Source organism: Zonotrichia albicollis, chromosome 1, assembly GCF_047830755.1.
Source record: "Zonotrichia albicollis isolate bZonAlb1 chromosome 1, bZonAlb1.hap1, whole genome shotgun sequence".
NCBI classification, from domain to species: domain Eukaryota; kingdom Metazoa; phylum Chordata; class Aves; order Passeriformes; family Passerellidae; genus Zonotrichia; species Zonotrichia albicollis.
This window is the reverse complement of record NC_133819.1, coordinates 65,589,519-65,609,439: the sequence shown is the minus strand read 5'-3', so window position 1 is coordinate 65,609,439 and position 19,921 is coordinate 65,589,519. Positions and strand designations below refer to the sequence as shown.

General features: G+C 43.6%; 1 protein-coding gene across 1 annotated transcript in view; it reads right to left on the bottom strand.

Moving 5' to 3' along the window:
• The window catches only part of GMPR (guanosine monophosphate reductase), a 42,033-nt gene extending 35,602 nt beyond the window's left edge, over positions 1–6,431 (bottom strand). The window contains exons 1-3 of the mRNA XM_074543308.1: positions 5,984–6,431; positions 1,986–2,105; positions 1,269–1,352 (exon numbers count right to left, since the gene is read on the bottom strand). Of these exons, the coding sequence (XP_074399409.1) occupies positions 1,269–1,352; positions 1,986–2,105; positions 5,984–6,070 (291 nt within the window). The 5' untranslated portion in view covers positions 6,071–6,431. The remainder of the gene's footprint in view (positions 1–1,268; positions 1,353–1,985; positions 2,106–5,983) is intronic.
• Positions 6,432–19,921: the final 13,490 nt, after the last annotated feature.

Here is a 19,921-nt window from a genome sequence, read left to right as displayed (position 1 = left end):
AGGAAGTTAGGTAAAATTTGGGGCACTGTCAGAGAGTAAAGTCTAGGTCTTTTAAGTTCACCAAGCACTCCTGTGATGTACAGAATCACAGAATAATTTTGTTGGGAAAGGTCCTCTGGAGATTTTGTAGTCTAATCCCCTTTCTCAAGCAAGGTCAGCTACCATTGAAAACAAGCAGATTGCTTCTTCCTTTGTTTTCCAATGAGTTCTTTCCAAAGGAAAAATAGTTTCCACAGCTGTTGGCCTACAAAACCTCTGCAGAAATCCAAGGTCACTGTGCAAGTCAGTATTTAATCACTACTGGAATAGGAGATCCTATTCCAGTCATTATATACCACAAATAAGTTAAGTTTGGAAGTGTTCAGACACAGGACATTCCTGAGACCACTTTCTACCCTATAGCAGCATGTAAGGAATCCTGACTGGCCAGAGTGCTAGGCTCACTTTCAGCAACTCTGTAATCAATAGCCTTTATAATATAATTCTGAAATGTGCCACAGGTAAAGATACAACACAGCAATGTTGTATTCTTTTCTATACAGAGAAAGATCAAAAACTCCACCGAACTTTGAGCAGGAAGGGGAGATGGCCAGGCACACTCACAGTGCCTCTACTGGTACAGTGGCCTGCCAGAAGAAAAGAAGTTGTCTGAATGTGAGAAAGTCACAAATTAAGTCAATGTTTAAATTGATTGAACATAATGGCTCAGGTTGGGACCCTGTGAACAAGTGGGATAGCACAAAGTGAGCTCTGGTGCAAGAAGGTAAGTGGAGGACACACAAGCCCTGACAACTTTCAGTGCTCATCCCTGCCTGGGCCCAGCCCCTAGGCCCCTCCAGCCTGGAGACTCAGATCCACTTGCACACCTAATGGCAAAGACTCTGCCTGGCACAAGGGTGTGCAGGGCCGGCTGTGGTTGGGTTATTTGAAATTATTCACATCAGTGAACTACCACAGCTCGCAACAGCAACAGAAGCACAGCACTCGTGCCTATTCCTAAGTATTTCCTTCATCAGGATACTTCTCTGTTTCCATTCCAGGCATATAGAAACTTTGCTTTTTAGCATCTTCATATAAGCACTTTCATAATGGACTCACGCAGCCCCTCTTTTAAATCAGGACAAGCCACTTCCCTTCATGAATTTAAGAACAGCAAATATCTTCATTCCCCAAAACCTCACTTGACAACAGCATTCCCTAGAGAATCCAGTGTATGTGAGTTCAGAACAAAGCAATAAACCATAATAATTTACAGTAGAAAAATGTACCTCAAGGCATTCTGGGTGATTGGCAGCAAACAGTTTCCATTCTTCCAGAGAATAATGCTTGTGAATTGCAGTGAACATTGCATGCTAGCAAAAAAACAAGAGAACTGATATTAATGTCACAGTTAGTAATTTTTCCCTCAGCTGCAAAATAAGGTATTAGAAAATCCCCTTTTAAATATAGGCTCATCCTGCTTGGAAGAAACAGTAACAGTGAATAACAGACCAGGCAACTACAAACAGCTCTTCAAAAGCAACTTGGCATACTTAGCCAACTTTTCAGGACCAGGTTTATGACATGTTTCATTACGCAACTGTCAGTATTTTGAATGTGACAGAGGGTCATTAACTTAGAAAGTGCTGCAGTTCTATCCCATAACCCACACTTTTAAAACTTGTCAGCTCATTTTTTTTTTCTGGCATGGAGCACAAAGGGACCTCAAAAACAAGCTCTAAAAGCTCCACCTGAAGCTGAGCTACACCCAAAATGGAAGCTTCCCAATATGGAAATTTCCTTACATCATATGGAAATTTCCTTACATCAGGAGCCCTGTTTGTGGTGACTGTGCTGTTGTAAAAGTACACCTGCTTTTTCTTTATTCTGGAGTTTTAAACTCGCATTCCCCTGTTCTCAACAAATTTAGCTAAAAAATCAACAAAGGCTGCTCGCTGTCCCCCAGCAGCTTCCCAACTGTTGCAGAAATGAGAGTTGAGACTTACTTTTGCCATAACCACAGCCATTTCAAACGTCCCCACAGTGTCCATATTTGCCACTATAATGGGAATTCCTGTGTATGTCTGCTTGGAGTTACGGAAGGTGAAGGTGCGTGTGAGGTCGACCTGCAATGAACAGACATGCATTCTTTTAAGTAACTGATTGTAATCTTACACGAGTTTTGCCACAGATTTCAGATACAGCATGTTTAGACACAGCTTCTCCGTTTTCCTCACATTTCCTGTTCCTTTTGTTCCACTATTACATCAATTTTTTATTTTTATTTTTTACAATTCTGCCCTCCAAACAAGAAAAAAAAATTTAAAACCATGTTTTCTGCATTAAATACAGCTCTTACCTAAAAAAGAATCAAAATAAAATAAAAAAACAAAAAGGAAAAAGGCAGAAGGGCTTGGAAAGAAAGGACGATGAGGACTCTGGGGTTTTGTACAGAAGTAATCTCAGCTGTTTGTATGGCTGCCTGAGAAATTAAAGTTGAAGTCCTAACTCCAAAGAAGTCAGAATTACAACTCCCTCTGTCTCCAGGGCATAAAGGACTTTGTCCCAGTCTTGAAGGTAAATGACCATATAATAAAGTATGCTGTTTTTGTCACAATTACCAGCACTCTTGCCATACAATATGAACAATCATACCTTGCCCTGCTAAGCCAAGAAGCTGCTAGTTTCTAAGTTAATATCTTACAACTGTATCCGTCTTCACCTTCAGAGACATTTCTTCTTCAGCACCTTCAAATGATCACAGTAACATGAGGCATTTTTTCTTACATCTGCAAGGGGTATTATCAAATTAGATCAGTTCCCACTGGCCTACCTAAGACCTTCCTACCTATGGGAAAATGCTCAAAAGGGGGAAAAAAAAAGTACAACTCTAAGATATTAGTTTAGTCTCTAGTAAAAATGAAGGCTCTTTCAGTTTTCATTAATCCTCCCTGCAACTTTAACCCAAAAGCATTTGCAGGCCTGAACTAAACTGAACTCTATCACAAGAAAGAAAGCAACAGGAAAAATACAGGATTTTTTACTATTCAATTAAAACACATTTTGAGCACTTCCAAATTGTAGGCTAGATTCTGATTAATATTGTGAGGGATTTATTACTGATTTGTATAAGAAAAAGAACTTGGTGCCTTAGTGATAAACTCTGAATCAGGTTCTTCTATAAGCTTTTAAGGGAAGTGTCACTTTAGTGAACAAGCTAAGATATGTCTTAATGGAAACTCCTCTTTCTCCTCTTTACTATCAGAGGTCTAATTCTCCAGCCATCATGGATGACAAAACATTCTTTAGCTGCAACTAACATTAGAAAATAGTATGAAGAAGATCGATGTGAAACAAGTATGAAAATTTAGTTTACTTTACTCCCTCTTAACACAATGTATTAACTAGAACCAAGGGCAGGGGAACACAAAAGTACCCCACAACCAATTCCACACAGATGCCAGCACCAGAACCACTGCCCTGTGGTTTTACAAAGGAAAAATCTCTTACAAAGGAACATCAGAAAGGAGGAGAGTTACATTTCAGAAAAGACACCAAAATACTGCAAAACTGATGCAGGACAAAGCAAGAACTTGCCTTGTAACTTTTTTAGTCCTTCATACCTTTAAGCCTCTCCAATATCCCACAGCAGTAAGACAAATATGCTGCATAAAAACTACGACCTTTGCCTGGTAAGTATATTCAGTGATTTTTCTTGTTTTATGAGAGACAAACAACAGCCACTACTCAGTTTCACCTTTTCCATGCCACTCCTCACTTTGTGGACTTTCACCATATCCTCCACAGCTGCTTCTTCTCCATACTGAATTATCCTGCTATGTTTATGTTTTTCCTTGGGTGGAAATCAGTCAACACTGTTGATCATGCTGGCTGCCATTCCCTCTACCTATTTTAGCAAACTGTGCTGCTCTTGTGAACTTAATTAAATTTTAAAAATTTAAATTAACCACTTCCTACAGGAAACTTGTCTGTTGAACTTGCAATGGACAGAGTGCATGAGCAAGCCCAGCCAAGGCAAGAACAGGCTATGTGAGTACCAAGACCCCACAGATAGATAACGCTGCTCCCACTCCCACCCTTGCTCTGACCAATTTCGATATTCAAATTCAAGCATCACATTTTCTGATATATTTTCAAAAAAGAGAAAGCAACCATGGTAAATGAAGACAGTGCAAGGAATCAGAAACAAGTACCAACATAGCAAACCTACAGGAAGATCTGCAAACATCCCAAACTGTCTCTCTAGGAAGCTGACTGAACTCTAGCCACTGCATAAAAAGCTATCCTTGCGCAAATCGAGGCATTCACACCAGAGAAGCAGACGCTTCCTGATATAAGCTTCAAAGCAGCAGCTTGCTGGGGAGCAGGCACTGTAGTATGCTGCCTCTGTTCCTCTGCCAGAACTATTTATTTATATTCTTGTTTTGAAGCAGACTGGGGCTGTCCATTGCAGATCTGGCTCTCACAGACTCTGTTTATCCCTGTTGCCACAGCCTCAGTGATGGTGTCCAATTTCCTAACCTTCATCGGTTTTCACTGACCCTCTCATGACACGCACTTTTTCTCATCTGCAATGTTTTAACAGTTCATCAGAGCCACCCGTTACAACCCTGCCGTATCAGCTCATGTTCCTCCTATCGTTTTCCCTTCCCAGCAGCCCTTCTTTCACAGCCTGCACCCTGCTAAATATACAAAACACTGCACTTGAAGGAGCCATGTGCCTTGCCACTCACTCGGCGGAGCACAGCTCCACCTGTTTGCTAGGCCGGCACAGTGAATTTTAAGGAGGGATCCATAGGTCCCCAAGCAAATGGCTCCAAAGTGCCCAGAGGCCTTAAGTGCAGTAATTGCACACGATGAGGAGTTACTCAGATGGAACACTGTTCATCATAAATTACAAATTACTTGCCAGAGATCAACTTTCTGCTGAGAGGGCCTCTCACACCTTATGATGGCAAAGAGGTTTTGCTTAGCTGATGCCCTCAAAATCCCTGGGCATAGGCCTATAGTAAACACAGCTTCCCTGTTTCACTTTCCCTTTCTACCTCAGTCTTTCTCTCTTACACCCCCGTGTCCCCTGGAGAAAATCTTAATCCTCTTTTCATCCCCCAACACAACATAATTCCTTCTTTAGTCAAACTAAATCCTTTGTTAACCTTGGGGTTATGTGGGGTAAATAAGAAGGCACCTTCGATCCTGAGGCAGCCATCTTTTTTTGTGGATGCAATCGATCCTTATGGGATTGATTTCCCGGGGTCTTTCCCGATCCCTGATGAGAGAGAACCACAGAACTGTTCCGGCTAACAGTGGCCAGAAGGCACACAGAGCCCTAGGGGACTCCAGGGCTCTACACACGCAGGTCACACGGGGGTGAAACCAAAGAGAGGGTGAAATGCACCCATTGCCCCAGGTTTGATGTGACTTCCCTCAGTACCCCCTATGACGGGGCACCCTCTTTTTTTTTTAAGAGCGCATCAGTTCCTCGGTACCAGCACCGCCCACAGCCCCCGAGGCTGAGGGCAATGCTGCCTGTCAGGTGTCACCACCGGCTTCTGCCGGCCCAAGCTGCGGGGCGGGTAACCGGACACCCCCGTCCCGCAGCGCGGCTGGTTCGCCGCCACCGCCCCCTCCGACACCGGCGGTCAGGCCCCGCTCAGCGCCGCAGAGGCACCTGTTAGGAGCAAGCAATCCCCCACTGCCCCCTTGTATTTCAGCTTGCGGAGCGAGGGAGGCCAGCGCGGCACCGGCTACTCCCGGCTCCCCTGGGGTCGTGGGGGGGACACGCCGCGGACTTCGCAAACGCGGCCCCGTCCTCCCCTCCCGGGAGCAGCGGCATCCCCCCGCCACGCAAAGGGCGTCGCGATCGGGGAGGGCATTGCTGCGCTAGACCGGGTAATAAAAATAAAGCGGGGGGAAAGGCGGGTTAAGGAAGTTAAGCGTTGAGAAGGGGGAGGAAAAGCATGCTAGGTTTGGATGCCCCCACCTCTGCTCTGCTTTTGAGGCTGCTCCTTTTAGGTCTGACCAGGACATCTTTAAAGTCCAGTTTGAGGTCTGCGTCTACTCGGGGCATCTCGCTGGGGTGCCGGGGTGCGGGGGCCGGGGCTGTCCTGGCAGCGGAGGCGGCGGCAGCGGCGGCCCTGCTGTGCTGACTGCACCGCCCCGCCTGCAGAGCCGAGCCGAGCCGCGCCGGCCAAAGCCCGCTGGCCGCGCACCGAGCGTATTTATAGGGCGCGGGCACCGGGCCCCATCGCTTTATTAGGCGAGGGCTGGTTTTAGCTGAGCCTCTGCCCCGGCCCCCGCCGCGGCTACCCCCGCCTCTCCGCAGGGCAGTGTGCGGTGGGGGCAGACGGGGACGCGTCGCCCGTCCGCAGCCGCCCCGTGCGGGGCGAGGCGCCGGCGGCACCGCGGCGGCTTTAAGGGCAAAGCAAGGGCAGAGGAAATGGCGCCTCCATGTGACCGAGCGGGCCCCGCCGCCGCGGGTACCGGGTGCGGGAGCCCGGCCGTGCCGGGCGGCCGCTGCGGGGCTGAACGGACATCTTGGCCTGCCTCCCTCTACCTTCCACCGCCCCAAGAAGGGGTTTGCGGCGTTCCCCAACGCTGTTACGGCTGCTGCAGCGCGGCCCAAAATGCTGTCCCTCCAGCCAAATAAAAAAGACACCACTTGGTATAGCTGGGCTGTCATGGGAATCCCACTTGCCGGGGTGCTCCTCTCCGAGCCCAAACCCGGCCCCGTCCCTGCCCAGTATCCGGTACTGCTGAGGCAGAGCCGGGCTGCCCATGGCACTGCAGAGCACAGCACAGAGCCAGAGTGTGGGTTTGGCGTTAGAGACGTTGAGAAATGTGCAGCTGGTTGGTCATAGGAGAGTGGTCCGAGCACCAGCCACCTGCAGCTGCCTCCGGAATTTCCTGCTTCACTGCACTTAGAGAAGCAACAGGGAGTTTTTGTGTTTGGGTGGGGTTTTTTGGTGTTGTTTGGTTTTTTGGGGGGTGGCTTATTTGTTTTTTGGGGTTTTTTTTTTTTTTTTGCCCCAGCATACAGGAGCCTGATTAGTGCCTATTTCCTCCAATTTCAACGGTGCTAGCCATAGTTTAACACACAAGTCAAAAACCACTCAGAGCAGCAGGACTGCACAAGCTGAGTCCATCTACATCTGCTGCCAGAGGGATCAGTGCAGGGTAACCAGATACCACATGAGATGACTTCCACAGGAGTCTTAAGCCCTAAAGTCTATTTAATTATGAAGTCAGTGGGTTGTGAGATTTGGACTTTGGAAGACACATTAGCAGGCATTTTTAGTGACTGGCAACGGAAGTCTGGGACACTTACTCAGACGCATTGGAGGAGGAGGTAGCACTCCCTCCTTTATCTGAAAGTTGCATACTTCTGGTCAACACCCTGCCTCACGCAGAGCTCTTTTACATCTCTTTGCCTGAGTGTCCCAGATGATCCAATATGACCAAGCATGAGCCCGGGGCTTTACACAGAAGGCAGAGTATTTGAGTGTTTGCAGTTTTGACTGTCCAGGTGGAGAGGCCTTGAATCTAGGATTTTGGCACTCCAGATGATGTTCCAGGAGAGCCTTGCTGTTGTGGATATTTCCCATGGAGATATTCAGGAAAATGACTCTATAATTTGTTTGATCTGCGTAACAGAGGTCATTCATTTGGTGTTTTCTTCACAATATAAAGGAACTACTAAAACGTATTTTTCAGAGAGACATATGTGCCACTATTTACTGTTAAGTAGTAAGAGTACTGATGAGAATGGGTCCTGTGGAGTGGCATGTCTGTTGCAGAGGACTGAGAATGGAAAAAAACAAATGCAATCTGTCTGTGCCTGGCACCAGGTCGTCCATTTGCCCTCATGGCAGGCATGTGATGCTGAGAAGAAAGAAAGAAGCCACTGCATTGCACTGTGAATTCAAAAGGTCAGCACTGTTTTGAAGAGTAGGAGATAGGGGCAAGCAGTAGTATGTGCAAGCCACAGAAAATGCATGTCTGATGCTGTTTACAATTTCAGTACTTTAGTCTCCACTCACAGAACTCACAGTTCTGTTTTCCTGCAGATCACAGTATCTGATAATGTTCATTAATTCCCCATGTGCACATACCAACAGACTAGTCAGGTGTCTCAGATCAGCTTGAGAGTTCTTTAAAGTTTACAAAGTTTGAAATTCCATAGTTTCTTACTTCAATATATATTTTCTGTAAACAAAGTTATGCTTTCTTGTTGAACCACCTCTGGTTTTTTCATTGTCCTTTCTGAAGTATGGACACTAGAGGGGACATGATCAATAATCACATAAATATCATAGCCAGAAATGAAGATCACCTCTTTTTTATTCCTCTTTATATTACTGCCATACACCTGCCATAAGTGATCCCATATTATCTCTTTCTGCTATGGAAAAAAAAGCTGTTCGTCCAGGCTGGATAGAGTTTAGTCTTCAAGTGCAAATGAGCCATCACTGATTTCAAATTTAGGATATGTAAATGATTTGTTGCTTTCTTTCAGAGTTCTTTTTCTCTCTACTTCATTGTTTTATAGTTATATTTAAAAGGAGATGGAACAATGCACTCAGAAGGGAACTGCTCAGCCACTGTAGCTGAAAATGCCAATGTAGATTTGTAGATCTTCTAAAAGTTTTCTAAACTTGATCTTTTTGAGAAGAGGAAAAAGTGATCATTATAATGCAAGTAGTTACTACTGTGTCTGAAGCCTATTATCAGCTAAGATTGTTGAACTTGTGGTTTTCCTCCTGCTCATGTAAATACTGCTGTATGTAATAGTATAAATTACTTCACAAATCTGACCTGGTAACAAAGGACGTAGAAGAGGCTGTGGTACGCATTGGCATCTCCACCTTGGTCTTCCCCGGTAAGATTTGTCTTAGGATTCCCAGGTCCCTGAGACTCATCAGAAAATCAGGAGTAATGAAGACACCCTCATAAGAGCAGGATCAGATTGGGAAGGTAAGTCCTGAGGACTAGAAAAAGCAAATATCAGTCATGTCTTTGAGAAGAGCGAGAAGGAGGAAAGATCTGGGCTAGTCAACTTCATTTCAGTGCCTGAGAAGATGGTGGAGCAAATAATCCTGGAAGTCATTTTCAAATGAATGAAGGACAAGAAAGACTGAAGCTAGTTGGCATGAATTTATGATAATAAAATCATGCTCAGCTCACTTTCTAAGATGAAATTACTTGTTGGAGTGGATGAGGAAAAAGCAATGGATCTTGTTTATTTTTACTTAGGCTTTTGACATATTTCAAATAACATTTTTGGAAGCAAACTGATGAGGTGTGGACTAGCTAAAAGGACATTGAAGGGGATTGAAAACTGACTGAGCTATGGGCTCAAAGGCCTGTCATTGGTGACATGAAGTAGAGCTGGAGGCCAGCTATTTGTGCTGTACCAGGTTAATTGTATATGGCATTAAAAACACTTCTTTTTATCAATGCCTTGTATTTTTCTTATTTAAATAAGAACATTTCCACAGTAACTTCTTGGTACTGAAAGAAGCATTCAGTGACAATGTGAAAGTATGAGCACTCATGAGCACCTGAAACACCTCTAGGGTGAATGTTTAATGATGTTGTCATTATTTGTCAAGAGAAATTCTGTTCACAGCAGATATACAGCTAACACAACTGAAGGCACATGCTGACTTTCTTGCTGTGGTTCCTGGGAAAATACTATAGTCTCATGTAGCTCCATACAGACAGCCTGTAACATAATTAGCGTGCCTGTTTAAGGAGTGTGGTGAGCACTAGTGAAAGCATTGCTCAGCTGGCAAGGGCTCCCACAAACTGTGTGTCACAACTTCCCAGCAAAATCCTATATCTGGAAAGAACAACATGCCGCAGCACATGTGTGATGAAGATCTTTCAATCTTAAGGAGAAACAGTACATTTGAGGAAAGAACCTTGTTTTTCTTATGAGAAATGTAAATCCATTTTATTTTTCTGTTTGAATTCAGGCCTTGTCTATGCTGAATAGCATTTCCCAGTAGATGGATCAAGAAACTTAACTCAGCAAACCTTGCAAATGCAAGCAGATTTCCTTTGCAGAGGAGATAAGGGTGTTTCTCTGAATTATCAGTATTATTACAGCATCTGTGTTAAGGCTCTTGCTGACCTTGATAGCCACCAGAAATGGGAGGAGTGGGGCTGACACCTCTACCTTTCATAAGTGTGCCCAGCAGACTTCAACTACATGCGTGGAGATTACTTGTCACAAAGAAACTTGTATGCCATAAGTATTTTCATTTAAATTCAAAGGTCTTAGAGGAAAAATAATCTTAGTTGCTAATCATCAGCTAAATCCCAGGCCCACACTGAAGTCAGTAGGACAACTTCTCATTCAAGGTACAGTTTACTTAGGAGTAAGTGACAGTATCCATTCCCATTTGATGTCAGCAGGTTTCAGATGTTAATTGTAAGTAATCACAGCAATCTATAATGCAACTCTGACCTTCCTTGACTTACGAAATATGCTTAGAAAGAGTCTGCCTATGCTGGTAAGTAAAGTGGACCATGCCAATCTGTCCCTGCAAGGCAAGTGACAGAGTGTGCCTCACACTAAGCCATTTAGATGCCATATGTGAGCTTCAAGGAGTCTCACTCAAAGTGCATATTGAAAACAGTTTGATGCTGTTCCCTGAACTGTCCTCAGAATACCTGGAGGAGTGGTAGCTGTTCAGGTCGTTCAGGGGAGTGTGATTCTAATATTCTAATTAAAAAGTGTGGACTATTGCATTGTAGAGCTTGTATCTAGGTCCATGCTCAGGTTAGTTTGGTTTACTGTTGGACTTTACTGGCATGGAAGTGGTTTGTAGATTTTTTTTAATGGTCAAAACCTGTTGTATACTATCCATTATGAACTGATACTTCTGTTCGTTACAGAACTACAGTTCTACATTCTATAATAGGCAGTGAGATTCTCTCTGGAAATATTAACTCATCTCACAGGATGTAACAGGTATTCTGTTGGTGCTATATAGCTTTAGGTGAGGAGCCATCTTCTCCTTTGCAGTGCCCACTGGTAGAACAAGAGAAATAGTCACAAGCTGAAACACAGGAAATTCTATCTGAGCATTAGAAACCACTTTTTCTTCCTGTGAGGTAGACTACATGATCTTGACTACATGGTCCCTACCAACCTCCTATTCAAATTACACATTGATCAGAGTGATTGTGGTTTTATACCAGCTTTATGGCAGTAAAAGCCACTGACCTCAGTGGACTTATGCCTACTTAATAGCACTGCTGGGAGAAATAGGCTGGAGAGTAAACTCATCAGAGACAAATGTTGAGTTTGCATTAATACCACTGCTGCGAGAAGTAGGCTGAGTCCATGTTTTCACATCTGTTTTCCCTTAAAGCCATCAGACAGCCTGGCTACTTGGCTTCACCACCTCAGATTGAGGGGGTGAAGGTATTTTGTCCTGGCTGGACATAGGCTGATTTACCAGGCTCTTCCAAAATACACTAGACCAAATAGCAACCCCAGTGAGGTAGCAAAACGGCATTAGGAAATAATTATATTTACAAATAAGTGAACAAAAGCAAGAATGCATAATTGCAGAAGGATTAGAGCAGTGAAAAAGTCAGCAAAAAATAAACTTCTGGTGTTGCCTGTATACCAGCTGATTAAATTTTTTTTGCTAGCAAATCACCCGCTGTCATACAGACATAAGAATTTCACCATGTTACAAGCCAGACTCAGTTGGGGCTGGCCATGCCCTCTCCTGTCAGAGTTTGCACTCCAGCTTGGAAACAAGCTCACACCTGAACTTCATCCATTACTTCTAGCCCAGAAACTCCCAAGAATCCATTATCAATTCAACCTGCTCATTTAAATAGAGGAAACTACTGAATTCAGAAAGAAATTTTACATAAATGTTTCTCTCACCAGCAGCTGATTTTACAGTATGCAACAGAGCACTCACAGCACGGCTGAGGCAGTGCAAAGGCTAATACTGCTCTTTACCTCTTTATTTTTAATGTAATACCTCTATCAATGTGCTACTTCCTTCATATAAATCTGTTGCACATGGAATTAGTGCTGTTTTAGGCTTATCCCCGAGTCTGTGTTACTCAGGACCAAGGTGCTTAACACAGAAAAGAAAATAGTATCTACTTCCCTTGCACTTAACCCCATTGATTTGCTGTCTCTTGAGCATAAGTCAGACTAAGGTTCTGAAAGTCCTTTTCTTGCTTATGGAGAGGGGTCAGGAGGTTGCCTATTCTGATCCTGTCAGTTGTGGGGTTTTTTGGCTTGGTGCCCAAAGTCTGTTTGAATAAGCCCACTGCCATTGCTATATGAAATAAATTAAAAGCACAACATTAATTTTAAAAGCCACCACCCATTATATAACCAAACAGGATTTTTCTTCGTTTTCAGGGCTTTCCTTGACATTTTTATGTTGGGTGGAAATGTTGCCACAAATCTTAAGCTGGAGAAATGCTTCTGAACTGTGAACATCTGGTAATGAATAGTTTTCAAATCCAATTTAATCTTTGGAAAAACGAAACAACTTTGCTGCCCTGCTGCACCATCTACAGGCAGGAAAAAACCATGCTCATGACACAAAATGTTTTAACTGTTTCTAGCACTTTCTTTAATCATTGCTATTAATACATGAACCTGTAATTACTTTTTATCTTAATTAGTATGAGAGTTTTATGCCTTTTGTGTGTAAAATGACATGTCACACAACTCTAAATACCCTATACTCTTGGGCTGGGGAGCTTTGCCTCTGCAAACCTTGTGTTAATTTGGATCTTATCATGGGGATGTGGAAAACAAGATTGGCTTGGTCCTTTATTGCAGTTTAGGCATTTAATAGGATGTAGATAAAAGCTGTTGCATTTATCAGCTGTCACACACTTTTTTCATAAAGACACCTACATATGGATTCTGATTAACATCAACTCGGTTGTCACCACTATGTCTTTTATACCCATGATTCCTCACTGGCTAGAGTTAAAGATATTCTTAAAATGACCCAGAAAATGCAGCTTCCCTTTCCCACAGCAAATAAAACCCTGCTAAATATTCTCATGTATCATTATGATAAAACGGGAGGGGAAAATTTAATGCCTGAGCTTGTAAAATATGCTCTAGTTTTGAAAGGCTGTTAAAAAAGTGAATATTAGCATGTGAGGCAACAGTAGCTGCACATCTATAGCTGCTGTTAGCTTAAATCTAACATGATTTGGGTACCCATGTTCTTTAAGTAATCAAATAGGAAAAATACGATGTGGAACCGAGCAATCAAATCCCATGAACTGCGCTCCTCATTTTAGGAAGACAGCAGACCTTTTTTAGTTGTTTTCATCTTCCTGAAAATACATGTTTTTAAAAAATTATTATCCAAATGAAACAACATCCTTAATACTGGTAAATAGATATATGCATCCTGTCAATAAAATTTGAAGGAATTTAAGTGATTTTGTTTTGACAGCAGGACAAGGGGCTAAACTGAAGATCACTTACCTGCTTGGATTTTTCATATGTAGTGCCTCTGCTGGGAAATCTGTGGAGCAAGAACATTATTTAGTGCTGGATGTGCAGCACCCAGAGGCAGTAAGGCATGGATCCCGATTACAGTCATTTTTCATTTGTATAATGAAGACTTTGAAAATACTGCCTACTTTTAGTCTGTTCTTCCACCTCTTTGCCTAGAAAATTATTATTTTGCATTTTGATTTGTGCCTACCTCTCTCTTTTTTCCTGAGCTGCTGTGTGGCAGTGCTGGTTTCTGATGTTAAAGGGGTTGGCATGTTTCACCCCATCGTCCATATTCAGCAGAGGCAGAAGTCACTTCCATGTGTGGTTTGTGGAGTGCTTTGGGATCCTTCAGGATGAAAGGTGTGATACAAATATTAGATACTGTTCATTCCCTTTTTTTTCTGCAGCACACACAGTACTAATAACTTTTCCTTTCATCTTGAGCTCCCCTGACTAAATTGTCAAACATCTCAGTAATACCATGAACATTTGCTTCAGGCACAGTCACAATCAGTTCTGTTAGCTCCATCCTTACAAAAGGATGGCTGTTCTCCAGGCACACAGTTGACTCTCCTACTACCAAATACTTCTTATCATCCTCAGTAGCTTCACTTACAATTCCTCTAGAGCTTCCTTGCTTTGGTCTAATCCTCCAGATCTCATTCAGGTCCCATTTCCCATGTGAGCTTACCTCCAGTACGCTGTTAAGTCTGTGCTGATCCTGTATCATGAGCAAATAGGACCAACACAGGGATAGTTCTTTGGACTCCCTCCCTCCCTTCCCAGCCATCCATCCCCTGTATTTAGATGGCAACGGCTCCATCCTCTTTAGGCAGATCACTGTGAGGAAAACAATAATCAGCCTCTCCAAGCTACCTAAGCAGCACCTCATTCTCATCTCAGAGAGAAGCAGAACACTACTGCTTTTCTGAGCCCTTCTGAGCTCTGTGAGAAAGAGAATAATCAGCCTCGTTAAGCTCCAGGGCCAGCAGCCCCTTGCATTCCCTGCCCTCCCCTCCCTTGACCCCAGTGTTTTAGAGCTGCAGCAGTCCCTGGGTAAATACAGCTGAGCAGCCACTCCCAGCTGTGCCCACATTGCCACTCCCTGCTCCTTCTCTGGTGCTGCCCTGACACCACCCAAGGCTGCACAATTGGCCCTTGAGAGCTCTGATGGTGACAGCAGAACATGGAGGGGCACTTCCTCACACTCCCTCTTTTTCATTCCTCGTTATTTTAGCTCAATTAATTTGTTCTCATGTTCCTGAACCCTCTTGCATTCACTGCAGGCTACTGCAGGCCACTTTTCCTGCTGACACCCTGCTGTCAGAGGGTAGGTAATGTATTGCTCACCAGAGCAAGAACTTGTCAAGAAAATTGATGACCTGCAGTGTCCCTTTTGGGTCAGGCAAACAAGTCTTGTGGAGTTTGTTAAGGCATGTGGGGCTGTGCTGTTGTGTGAGGGAAAATATAGGAATAAATAAATGTCTATAAATGTTAAGATTTCTGATCTTTGAAAATTATTCGCTTGAATCACTGTGTCCAATTTAGTAAAAAGACATCTTTCTTTACTTCTTATTACTTTCCCAAGCCACCATTTGGGCTGCAGTGTAGCAGGCTGGTATATATCATGGCACACAATCTAGCTTCCCTCACTTCCCTAAGTGTAAATTGGGACTACATCCTTAGGAGCCAGTGGTGGTGTCATCATATAAAACTCATGTGTGTATGATCAAAGGAGTCCTTGTTTTTCTTTCCCCACAGCTCATAACAGAGCTTGGAAATACAGAACCATTTTGATATTTAAAAACCATTTGATATTTAATCAGAACAGAAGCTTGGCATATGAAGAACATACGCATATAGCTGAGCTGAGCTTTGGGAGACATTAAAAATGAATTATGCTGATAAAGAACAGCTGTATTCTTACTTCAGAAACCACAGGGACAAATAATTAATTTGCCTTCATTAATTTCCCAATTCTTTCCTGGCAAAAACTCCAGAAATGCTTAGACTACAGATCTAATTGCCATCAAGTGAGTGTATGTATTAAGAGGCTGTATCAATTATTGGGCCATCAAGTGTCTTTATGAAAGCCAATTTCTGCTGAAGCGATGTTAAGATCTCTGCTCACCTCCAACCACACTGAGTCTTTTTTGTTGCCTTCTAGCAGGAAGTCTGGAAAAAAGGTGATAAAATGTTGATGATCATTTTCTTATTTAATAAGTCTGTTTCTGAATCTTGGCTGAGCAGAGCTGCCATAGCTGTGAGGTGGAAGAGGGAAGCAGGGTACAATGTTAATTTCCTCTTGAAAGACAGCACTATGGAGGCCACAGCATGTTTGTCTCCCATGCCATTCTAGACTATGAAAAATAGCCATCCCTAGGTTTAAATTGTGTGGCTCATGTGTGGTTTAAATAAAATAAAGAAATCAAACCAATTGATCAGATAAATGTGGGAGCTGAGTGGCAGAAGGGAAGGGTATTGGAGGGATGGTGGGGTTTGTACCCGTTTTTTTTTAAGGGGTGACAGAGACTGCCTACCATGGTGGAGGACACTGTGCCCTTGCTGCCATGAGGAGTGCACACTAGAGGGCAGGAAAAAGGCCAGGACAAACTCAGCTGCCCCTGGCTTCCAATGAGCCATCCCATGCAACAGCCCCTTCCAGGAGGGCGCTTGCCACTGTCTTCTCTGCCCAGCAGTGGCCTGCAACAGGATGTGTAGTGGTGGGCTTGTCTGGAGGGAAAATACATGCAACGCTTTGTCTAGCTTGTCTATGCTTCTGGTGGAGCCTTCCATCTATGCCTCTGATGCTGGACTGTAATGGGGTTTACATTTAGAGAATGATAGGGACATACACAGAGTACATATTTTAAAAAGCTCTCATCACAAACACCAAGCCTACAGACTGAGGAAATTTTTAGGAACTGATAGGTATTCAAAGGATAGATTGGGACTCCAAAAATACAGGCTAAACCTCAGCTGGTGTAGTTCTTCTGAAGGATATATACCTTATATTTATAATTTATTGAGTGCCTTTGAATGAGTCAAATTTTATTTCCGTGGCAGGCAGATCAGAAATCTTGGCATTGTTTTTTGTCATGAAGCAATCTTGACAAGTATATATGGCTGGTACTTAAAAATTCCTACTGTGTCGTTGAAACATTTCCAGGCATCATTTAATCAGGTGAAGGAGATCTTAGCTCACTCCTTGTTCTCATTTAGTTTTGCCAATTATAGCTTGTCTAGAATTTTGTCTACTCTTACCTGCAAACTTCAATTCTTGCTAATTTCTGCAGCTATATCAAGTGATTAAACCCAGCTTTTCTGGCAGGTACAGTATCTGCTCTTTGTCTGTGCACCATTCTGGCCATGCTGGCAATCACTGTGAACCCTTCCGCCTGGCTGGATGTAGGTCTGGAACTTTGTTTAGCATGGGCTGGGAGGGTTTGGAAGGTAGGGGTGCACAGACCTCTACTCATGGGCAGAGGACTCATGTGGCTCAGGGAGCCCCAAAACAGACAGCCACCTTTGCAGGGCAAAGCTGAGAGCTGGCCTTTGTGTTTGGCCTTGCCTTGTGGCCAATGCTTGAATGTATTTCATAGAATCATGGCATCATTTATGTTGGAAAAGATCCTTAAGATCTTTCAGACCAACCATTAAGCCTGGCACTAAACCGTGTCCCCAAGTGCCACGTCTACACATCTTTTAAATACTTCCAGGGATGGTGTCTCACCCAGTTCACTGGGCAGCCTGTTCCTTGACAACCCTTTCCGTGAAGAATTTTTTTAGGTAATATCCTTCCTGAACTTCCCCTGGCGCAACTCAAGGCCATTTCCGAGGGATTCCAGCTGGACAATGGTGATGCCGCATCTTCCATACTCTGTTTGGGTGTGGTTTGTTTTTTTAGGTGTTTGTTGAGGGTTTTCCCGATTAATGTTAGCAGCACGGAGGGAAGCGGTGCGCTCCCGACCCCCGGGCCCGCCGCTGGGCGCCGTGCGTGCCGTGCCCGGCTCGGTGGCGGTGCCGGCGCGGCCCGCAGAGGGCGCTGCACTCCCGCCCTGCGCCCGCGGCCGCCGCTCCCTTTTCCCGGCGGGAAAATAAACATTGACACCGTGTGGCGTCCCGGAGCTTCTTCTCTTCCAGCCTGCTGGCGACAGGGGAAGTCACCCAATCCACTGTCATCTGTTTGGCTGAATAACATGCAGTTCATTTGCGTGGCATGTGATTACAAGGTTCTAGAGGACACTAATTAGGAAGAAAATCTGAAGAGAGAATAGGGATTAGGGAGTATCCGTCAGTCAGATGCCTGTCAGGCAGCAGAATAATAATAATTAATCGTGATTAACAGTACGTTCCGTGTCAGTAGTGCATCTTATCTGAGGACTCTACAAGCGTTTTGTGTTTAATCTCTGCAGCTCCTTCTGAGGGGAATAGACATGATAAAATATTTAGAACTGAATTTGCAAATGGCATTTCTGAAATGAGACTCCTAAGGCAGCTGTACACATGCACCAGAATAAAGTGCCTGGTTTTCAGATGTGCTGAGCATCTGCAAAGCCCAGAGTTGGTGTACTAGAGTTACCTCAGGTGTCTCTCAGCACAGACAACTTGAGTAGCCCCTTTTTCCTTGGTGAAGGACAACATTTCAAGTCATGAAATGCAGGCTCTGCTGGGGAATGCAAGTGTGACCCTGTGGCCTTGACTGATTTAATGCTCATCTCTACTGTTTGCATGCAAGCATGCAGTCTGCAAGGGAGCAGCATGATCATACATGCAGGGCCAAGTTCTTGTGAGTAATCTGTGCACAAGTTGGGCATGTGCAAGGCCTGGCATGCCACATGCCAGTTCACCTGCAAATACTCCAGTTTCAACTCTTCTTAACTATGGTGTGAGTGCTTTGAATACATCTGGGGCACTGCCAGCAGTGCTGTTTGCAGGACTCAGTGTACTCACTCCACCTAAATCAGCTCCCAAATAATTGTACAGGCATTGTCCAAAGCATAAGAAGTGTTCTGGTGAACAAAATGCCAAGTTGCCTTACAAGTCAAACTTCTGAGTCATAACCAAAACAACATTGCTGAAAAAAATATCCAGCAGTTTTAAGAAGTACATGTTGTTTTTACATCTGTGCATTTTTTTCAGTGCTTTATGCCTCAGATAGGATCTAAGGACGTGAAATGCAATTTTTAGATGTATCTAAGAAAGAAACCAAAACAACACACAAACCCCCCTCCCCTCCAAAAAACCCAGACCAAAGCAAAACAAAACAAAAAGCAAAACCAGATTTTGAGCTCACATGTACAATGTCTTGCTGCCACGTTTCCCACACACAGATGATTTCTATAATTTTCATACTTAGCAGCCCTGAAAGCAGAACTATTACAGCCTTAAAGCTCAGACCCCTAACCTCTCCAGGCTCTGGAGAGATACGTGTCATTTCTGGTGAAAAGTGTTTGCTTTGTCCAACTAATAATATGGTTATGCCACTTAATTGGATGCTGCTCCACCTCATGCAGACCTAGCAAATTTTTTGCTAATACAAGTTAACTGAATAAAGCCAAAAAAACCTATACCACAAATTATTCTTTGCAACATCAGGGTATGTAGCCCTTCCTGGCCTGCATTCAGCCTTTTTTGTCCTTTTTTCCTATCACCATCATAACAAAGAAATGGTATACTCTGTAGGGACGGAAGCCTAAATAACGCCATGTGATCTCCTAGGTCTGTAGCACAATGGTAGAAATCCTCCAAGTTCTGTAACAAATGCAGATTATTTAGAAAATCCCTCTTTAAGATTGACATAAGTATGGAAAGAAGAATACATCCAGTGTTGCAGCTCTAGTGCTATTTATTTGAGATCAAAAATTTTTCCCTCTCTTTATTTTGCTAGTTTTCAAATATTCTATTTCTGCCATGCTGTAGTGCTTTTGAACCAGAATAACACAGACCCTTAGAAAAAGACAGATATAGGACAAAAGGTTAGGAGCCCTGGCAATGGACAGAGAAGCAGTGCATAGATTTGTAATGTCCGTTTTGAGTTTCAGACTTGTCACTACTTCGTAAGCAAATGGGCAGACTTCACAATTCTTCTAGCTGTTCTTTTGAGTTGTCTGGGAATACAAGCAGAGCCTTCTAAACTGCTTACAAGCAGATACTAAAATCAGTGATCATCACTACTGTGGAGTCCAGTACATTTCCTCTGTCTTGAAAGATAAAATTCTGTTCAACACAACACACAAAAATGTTATTTGTAGATTTGGCGATGCAGCTGGAAACGTTTCTGGGGGTGCTGTGAGCCCACTATGACTTTTCCCCAATGCTCAGCTGGAGATATGTAGCTTAAGCTCCTGCAGAAATCTTTCTTGCTTTTTATACAGAAGGGTCTTGTTATTTCTACAGACGCCTTTT